At 32.0% G+C, this 8596-nt stretch overlaps 1 protein-coding gene across 5 annotated transcripts; it reads left to right on the top strand.

Annotated features, from left to right (window-relative positions):
• The first annotated feature begins 2671 nt into the window (after positions 1 to 2671).
• On the top strand, positions 2672 to 8596 carry LOC100797413 (uncharacterized). Of its 5 annotated transcripts, none has more exons than XM_003536915.5 (5): positions 2672 to 3268; positions 4256 to 4347; positions 4546 to 6399; positions 6575 to 6764; positions 7809 to 8596. In XM_003536915.5, the coding sequence occupies exons 1-5, from the start codon at positions 3187 to 3189 to the stop codon at positions 8420 to 8422; spliced, it is 2832 nt and encodes a 943-aa protein (XP_003536963.1). In that variant the 5' UTR covers positions 2672 to 3186; the 3' UTR covers positions 8423 to 8596. The 5 variants fall into 5 exon arrangements, with proteins under 5 accessions (XP_003536963.1, XP_006588731.1, XP_040862259.1 ...); XM_006588668.4 differs by having other exon boundaries at positions 2672 to 3262; XM_041006325.1 differs by lacking the exon at positions 2672 to 3268 and adding an exon at positions 3693 to 3788 and having other exon boundaries at positions 3886 to 4347.

Genomic DNA, 8596 nt, shown 5'->3' on the forward strand with positions numbered 1-8596 from the left:
ATTTATTCATAAAAGGGGAGCATGCTGCATGCTTAAAACAATGGATGATGTCGGATAAAAAATGGATATTTTAGTAACACAGTAGTAATGGAAACACATTAAAAATTATCTTATTGTAATTTAAGACAGTAATTTAAAGGTTAAATTGCAAACTTTTAGACTTTTAGTATTCCCGTACGTGTCTGCTATTCTATTCTGGTAATAATATTGTATTGAGTTGGATATGAAGCTTATAGTTGAATTTATATTATTCTTCAAAAAATTTATAATTCATAATTTTTAATTAGTTTACACTATATAAAAAATTCTATACTAATAACTAATGAAAATTAAATTATTACAAAATATTATGATTTATACCAATAATGAGGCAAATTATATTAACAATATATTTTAATAAAATATTTATTCGTATATTATTAATATAAACCCATAATATTTATATTAATATATTTAATTTTCGACAAACAAATATTATATCAATGGAAAAATATTTAACGTGTATAACTTTTTTTTTCTGTAATGTATACATTAGGTACAGATGATTCTCTCCTTATTAACGAAATCGATTAAACAAAAGAAAAAAGAAAAAGAAATCGAATAAACATAACATGATGTGTTTTTAGGTATGTTTCAAAGGATATTTCAGTTAGTTTTTAATTTTTTTTAAATAGGTGAAAAACTTGTTTAACTTTTCAAATTAATAAAAAAGTTAATTTTAATAATTTCTTAATAATTTCTAATATTTTTAGAAATGTTACATAATATTTTTTAAAATGTTAGTTTTTAGTTTTTTATATTTTCTTCTACTTTTATCTTTAATATATTTATTCATTTTCCTTCTTATTTTTTTTAAATAAATCATAATTTTTTTATCACTTTACATTTTTCAGTTATTTCAATAGATAATTTTATCAAATAATTATAATATAATAGAATAACTTTTTAGTTTTAAACTAATTTTTAATTTCAACTATGTTTTGCTATTTATAGCCTTTTTGTACATATAACATGATGGTTAGAAAAAGTATTTGAGAAAAAAAGTATTAATAATTTAATAGGCTATATAATGTTATTAATGTAATGTATATTAATATGCAAATAAATAGATCTCTTAATTATATAATATTAAATATAGTGTTTCGTGTCACAAATTATATAGTATTTATTAATACAATATATATAATTTTAAAAATACATTAATAAATAAACCATATATATATATATATATATATATATATATATAAATGCTTTGACTTTTCATATGAATATATATGTTAAAAATATAATATACATAAAATTTATTTTCATTATTTTTGCCAAAAAAAATAGTTTGAAAATGTAATTATATTAATATACTTCAAACACGAAATTGAAATTAGAGAATGTGCAGTCATGGTCTATCAATAGTTTAAAGGTAAATTAAATAAATCAACAAATGTTTATATCTTTTGACATTTTTTTTTAAGAAATATTAAATATTTTTTAATCTTTTATAAATATGGGTAAGTTATGTTTTGAAATAGGACTACGTATTAAAAGATCATGTTTCAAAACGTGAATTGTTATATGAATAGTTTTTTACAATTTAAATTAAAGAACTCGTGTTTAGTAACATAATTTTTTATTTTATTTTTGTTGAAGTTGGGTTACTAAACATATTGTTTTTATTTATAAATTCTTGATTCAAATCACGACTTTCCTATGTTTTATTTTTTTTCAATTTTTATTTGAAAATTAACTTATTTTATAAAAATGAAAGTCATGTTTTAAAATAAGATTTCTTCTTTCAAAGTTGTATTTCAAAGTATGATTTATCTATTTATGTATTTTTTTTTAAAAAAATTATCATTTTCTATAATTTTGAATAAAAGTTCCCGCCTTTGTATGCCATTATCATCATTTAATTATATATTTGAAAAAAATATAAAACATATTTTAAATAAAAATAATAATTGTGTATTAATTAATATATTTATTAATTGCATCATTAATTATTGTATTTATTATTAGAATTATTAAGTATAATACTACATTTATTATGGTTATTAAATATAATATGCTTATTAAATGTATTACTTTTCGTTTGAATTTATAGCCGTTAGAAAAATAAGGTATTGATGAGACGGATAAAACATGGTTAAAAGACAAAACATGATCAAAAGACAAGACTTGTTTAAAAATAATCAACTAGTTTATTCATTACACAAATAAATTATCAGCAAAATTAAAGAATATTTCGTATTTATATAACATAATAACAAAGCCAAAGTAATCATCCATGCCATGAATATGAATAGTTATATTAATATTTTTAAAAAATCATTATATTTTAAATATAATATATTAATGAGACTTAATTAATCTAATATATGTTTAATAAATGTTTTAACTTTCGTATGAATATTTATGTTAAAAAAGTATTAAATGAAATTATTCATTACAAAATTTAATACCTAATTCCGTATTCCATTCATAAAATTTTGTTTTCGTTATTTTCGTAATTGATTTTAAAATAGAGAAATTAAATATATATAATTTTAAAAAAGTTTGTGCATATTCTTCTTTTATGAAAGTATTTTGAGAAGCTTTTACGTTAATTAGAGGGCCATGTAGAATGTCGTCATACTTAATTAATCAATTAATAATTACACGTAAAGTAGGGCTGCATTTTTTTTCCACTGTACATCCCTGAAATTAAGCAGCAATGGAAGAAAAGAAAGAAAAGAAGAAGCAGTGGTAGTAGTATATGGACGTGGTATCCAATGTCCGTCACACGTGTGAGTAAGGTGGACTCACACGCATCACGCCACCCCCACTTGCCCGCGCAGAGGGTGTGTATCCTGTGTCAGCATTTCGCTATTTGAATGTTCAAAAACAAAAACACCCTACACCCCCACTCTCTCTCTCTCCCACTTCACTTCCTTCCGTTCCCTCCTTCAATTCAACTCCAGTAACGGGCCTCCATTAATGCTCTCACCCCTTTCTTTCTCTCTCTCTATTTATTATTTTTTTTCTTTTTCTTTATTTATTCATCCCCCATACTCTCACTTTCTATTCCATCAATAATCTCTTTCACTCCAGGGATCTGCATTCCCTTTTTCTTCTATTTTTTTCCGACTATTTTAGGGTTTTGCTTTGTCGCCTCCTCGATCCGCATTCCTTCGTCGTTGTTCATGATTCCTGATGGACAAATCGCGCCACAGCAAGTCCAAGGCAGCACCCTGCTCCACCCACCAACCCCAACTACCTCTTCCTCAAGGTCAAGGTCACTCTCTCTTTCCTTTTTTTGTTTTTTTTTTAAGCTGCCGGGAGAATTTCCGATTCTTGTGCTTTTTTTTATCCACAAATATTAATTGCAAGTTTTTTTTTTGTTGCTAGTTTGTTAGTTACAACGATTTGAAACTTGAACTTCTACTACATTTCTTACTTTTTTGGCTAAAAAAGAGTCTTGGTCTTTTTTCTTTTAAAATTTGTTTTTGTTAATTTGAGTCTTAGTTTGTGTAATTTTTTTATTATGTCTCAACTTTTTTTTTATCTATTTGATTTTTGGCTTTTACTGATGGGGGAAATCAGTTTTTGTATTTATTAATTATTTAAATTTGAGTTGTCAAAATTAAATATTTTTTTACTACTTTTTCGTAAGGATCAGTCTTCTGAATTCTGAGACTATGGTTTTAACTTATTAATCCACTAGAGATAAATTTTAAACAGATTGAAACTAGAGGAATCTCTGCTAAAAAACAACAACTATGTCCTTTTCTCTCACCGGTTGAGTCTGCGGCATGGTAAAAAATAATGATTAATAGGACCGGAATTTATGCTACTTTCTTTTTTCAATTTTTTTAAATTTTAATCTGCGTTGTAATTTTTCCTGCGGTGTAGTCGGTATGATTTCGTTCGTTTTCATAATGATTTTATGCGGTTATGAATGATGTTTTGTGATCACACATTACGGTGTCTACCCATTGATGGCTTTCAAAAAGATGAGTTTTTTATTCCCCTTTTTTTGCTTCTGCTTTTATTTGCTTCTTGGTTCAACTGGAGCATGATGGGATTCTATTCTTTCAATCGTTTCTTTCGTTTGTGATAAGCAGTTCATGTTTCTTTAACAATTTCCCGGTTGCTTCATTGCCTTGATTTTGATACTAGTAATTCCCAATTTTTTTTTCTCAGCATTATTTAATTATCGTTTTCTTGTATCTGCTCCTGAACCTTAATTTGATGCTAATATTGTCCTACAACTCGTTTCCAGGGAACAAAGAGGTTCATAGACAGCGACAGCCTCTGAATCTGTTGTCTCCTGATTCTGGTTCATCCAGTGGTGGGGTTGCAGACAAGGATTCAGTAAGTTAGTTTTTCCTTTTTCTATATGTTTTTTCTTTCTACAATTGGTCATGATCTAGGTTATATAGCATTTATGAATGAAGAGACTTTCTTGATTCGGTGGTGGGGTTGCCTTTCATTCTTATCTATACATGGTTATTTGTAAACAAAGGAAAAAGAAACACTGACATTTATGATCATGTCTGCTGAATTTTGCAGTTCTCATCTAAATTCGGGTGGAGATCTACGAAGCAGCTGTTTGGAACTCCGATTAAGAAGTTATTAGCTGAAGAGATGTCACCGAGAGCTGAATCCAAAAGAAGATCACCTGGTGTGATCGCCAAATTAATGGGGCTTGATGGGCTGCCGTTCCAGCAGCCTACCAATAAGCAGCATAATAAGGGTTTGTCTGTAAACCAACAGAAGACAGCACAATTAGAAAAAACACGCAGCAAAGGAGTGCTATATAGTGGTCAATCTTCTAGGGGATGCTCAAAGGATCAGCAAGAATTTAAGGATGTATTTGAGGTCTCGGAGATTCCAAAGGTAGAGAGCCCTAGGTATCCATCACAGGGGTGTGCAGACTTGATGAGCACTGATGCTGAAATTTCATTCATTGAACAGAAGTTCATGGATGCCAAACGACTTGCAACTCATCAAGATTTACAGTCTTCAAAGGATTTCTGTGACACACTCGAGGTTTTGGACTCTAACAAGGATCTTCTGCTAAAATACTTTAAGCGGCCAGATTCTTTGTTTAAAAAGCATCTAAATGATCTTCAAGCTGCTCCTATCCAATCACATTATGGTCATGTAGAAGCTATGGATATTGAGAAGTATGATCATGACTTCAATTTGATGTTAGATGGGGAGAAAACACGGTTGAACTACAATAGATCATCTCATGAGAAGCATCATGATGGTTATCCTTGTGATCTTGACAAAAGACATGTGATGCATATTTCACCAAAATCATCAAAGCTTCTATTTAAGGGTACATATGAGCAAAAGGCAGTCACCTCGCAGATTGTCCTCTTGAAACCTAATCTTGGAAAAGTGCAGAATGGTACCAGAATTGTGTCATCACCTTGTTCTTCACACAATTTTCTGTCAGGGCGTGAAAATGACACTGAACTGTGTCAACCGACAAATTTGCCTGAAAGTGCCATGTCTTGGAGGCAGGATTCTTTTGAATCTAGAGAAATTGCAAAGGAAGTCACTAGGCAAATGAAAATTAGTCTTCACAGTGGTGGCATGAAGCTTTCCACCTCTAGAATTAGAGGATATGCTGGGGATGATAGTTCATGTAGTGTTTCTGGGAATGAATCTCCTGAGGAGTCTGAGGAAACAACTGCAACTTTGGGAAATTCGATTGACTTAAACAACCGTAGCAGGCGATCGTCCCGATCTAGTGAATCTTCTGTCAGTAGAGAGGCAAAGAAGAGATTATCAGAGAGGTGGAAAATGACACATAAGTCTCAAGAGCTGCAAGGCATCAGCAGGAGCAACACGCTGGCTGAAATGCTTGCCGTCCCTGACAAGGTATTGAAGGCTGCTAATTCATACAGCATGGCTAGTGGGGAAGGTTTCCATGATAAATTTACTCCCAATAGTCAACCTTCTAAGTGGGTTGAACCATTGGGTATCAGCAGCAGGGATGGTTGGAAGGACGGATGCATTGGTAGTCTGTCGAGGTCAAAATCCCTTCCTTCTTCATCTGCTGCTTTTGGAAGTCCTAGAAGATTCATGCGCACTGAAGCACTTCTTGATGAGCGATTTATGGTGCCAAAGGAAGCTCACAGATGTGAGAGGAGAAGATCTGGTCACAAGAAGTCTAGGTCTTTGCATTCATCAATTCCCAATAAATTGAAAATCAGTCTCAAAGATTCTCCCAAGCTTGAGGTTCTAGCTAGTGAATCTTTATCTGAGATTGTAAGAGATGCGGTTGATGATGATGTGACAAGTGAAAGTAAAGTTGGGTCTGAACCTTCTACTAAGGTGCTTCCTGAATCATCTTCTCACCTTTTGACAAAAGACAACAGTAGTGCAGACCTAGACAATTCAATACACCAGGTTAAGTTTCTAACTTTTTCTATTGGTATAGTGCTGTAGTCACCTTAATTTTACTAAACAATTTACTCGCAGTATCCATTAGATCAATGATTTGGTTCTTGATGTTAATCTTATATCACATTAAACAATTTACTTCATTGTGTTTTTTCTTACTTGATATGTTGTAATGTTTCAGGATCTATCAGCTGGGTCATCTGGTGGAAGTTCAGTCCTCAATGAACCTCCCGTTCGTGTTCCTGGACTTGAAGCTTCTTGCTGTAAAGATGCTGATCAGCCCAGTCCTGTCTCAGTCCTGGAGTCTTCTTTTACAGATGATGTGTCATCTTGTTCTGATTGTTTTGAAAGTTTGAACAATGACCTACAAGGTAACTGAACAAGGCATTTATTTTGTGATTATTTTGCAATGTCAATGTTGCTTAATCTGCATCCTATGTCTGGATCCATATTTTGTTTCCTTTAGTTACTCAATCTTTTATTTCCTTCAATTAGAAATTGTGTGCTGAGCTACTAGGTATCTGAGCCAGACATTTATTTTCATTATCCTGCCATGTTAATGTTGTGTATAGTTCTTTTATTACTCAGTCCATATTGCCAGGTTTTTTTATCATAATTTCCATGGCAGTGAACAACAGCGGTTAACTTTGGAGGTGCAATATTATTAGGCCCTTTTTGAGAAGAAAACCGTAGTAATACATGCAGATTTATGTTTCCAAGTCCACGTGGGATTGGACCAGTAGCTGAATTCTTTTTTGAGTTTTTCCTTTAGCTTGCTCTTATACTTGACATAACATCCTTTCATCCATTTGGCTATACATAATGTAGAATTTGGAGATCAATAGATATCTTCCATAAAAGTTTTGGGTCTTTGGCAAATTTATTATTTTTAACAATTATCATGGTTGTATTTTTGGGAAAAATGCAGTGTGAATGCCTTTTAGCTTCTGCTACACTAGTAATTCTAACCGTGGTAATGTGATCTTAGGGCTGCATAATTACCTCATCAATCTCTTGGCCACCATGTTAATGCCTTTTAGCTCCTAGTATGCTTAACAAGCTCTTACTAACCATGTTATATGTGATAATTGTTGTGATTTGAATTGAATAGTTAGACACGGTAAATCACCAGCTCAAATGATTTTGATGTTCATACTTTGAATCGCACTGTTTTGAAGCTTCCTGCTTACATAAATTATCTTATTGAAGCTTAACTGATGAAATGATGCTTACATAAATTATCTTAATTGTTGTGATTTGAATTGAATAGTTAGACACGATAAATAACCAGCTCAAATGATTTTGATGGTTCGTTCATACTTTGAATCACATTGTTTTGAAATGATGTTTTAAGGGTTGATCAACTCGTGCTCTTTTCCCGTTTCCTTGTTCTAAGAACCTTCTATTGATGACAGGGCTTCGAATGCAACTCCAGTTGCTGAAGTTGGAATCTGATGAATATGTGGAGGGGCCCATGGTAGTAAGTGATGAAGATGGTGGGGAAGCATCTACTGGAATGCTAGAAGACAAAGGATTACGTAGGACTGAAGATAGCTGGGAGTGTTCCTACATTATTGATGTCTTGTCTGAATCTGGCATCGATGGAGCTCAGCCAGATACAATTTTGGAACTTTGGCATTCCCTAGAATGCCCTGTGAGTCTTTCTGTTTTTGATGAGCTTGAAAAGAGGTATGGTGATTGGACTACTTGCTCAAGGTCTCAAAGGAGATTGCTTTTTGACCGTATTAATTTGGGAATTGTCAAGATCAATGAGCAATGCACTCATGCACTACCATGGGTGGGTCCAGTGACCGCAAATGTTATTGGTTCTAATTTGAACAAGAACGGGTTTCGAGATGGCCTTCTGAGGATGTTAGTGAGAGAAGGAAAAGTGAAGGGTGATGCTCTGGGGAAGGTGCTGGTTATGGAATCAGAGTGGCTGGACTTGAGAGATGACATTGATGTCGTAGGCAGGGAAGTTGAGAGAATGTTGTTAGATGATTTAGTGTCAGAGATAATCGGTACTTAGAAATTTTGTACCCGTGATCATATTATTAGCTCATTAAGATAGTTTTCCAGTTTTTTTCTCTCTTTCTTTTCTTTTTTCTTTGGTGAAATTAGATAGTTTCCCAGTGATGTAAATCGAATAGGACAATGTTAATTTCATCAAAAGATGAATAAAGAGGTCATAATCTTTCGGCAA

Source organism: Glycine max, chromosome 10, assembly GCF_000004515.6.
Source record: "Glycine max cultivar Williams 82 chromosome 10, Glycine_max_v4.0, whole genome shotgun sequence".
Classification (NCBI taxonomy): Eukaryota; Viridiplantae; Streptophyta; class Magnoliopsida; order Fabales; family Fabaceae; genus Glycine; species Glycine max.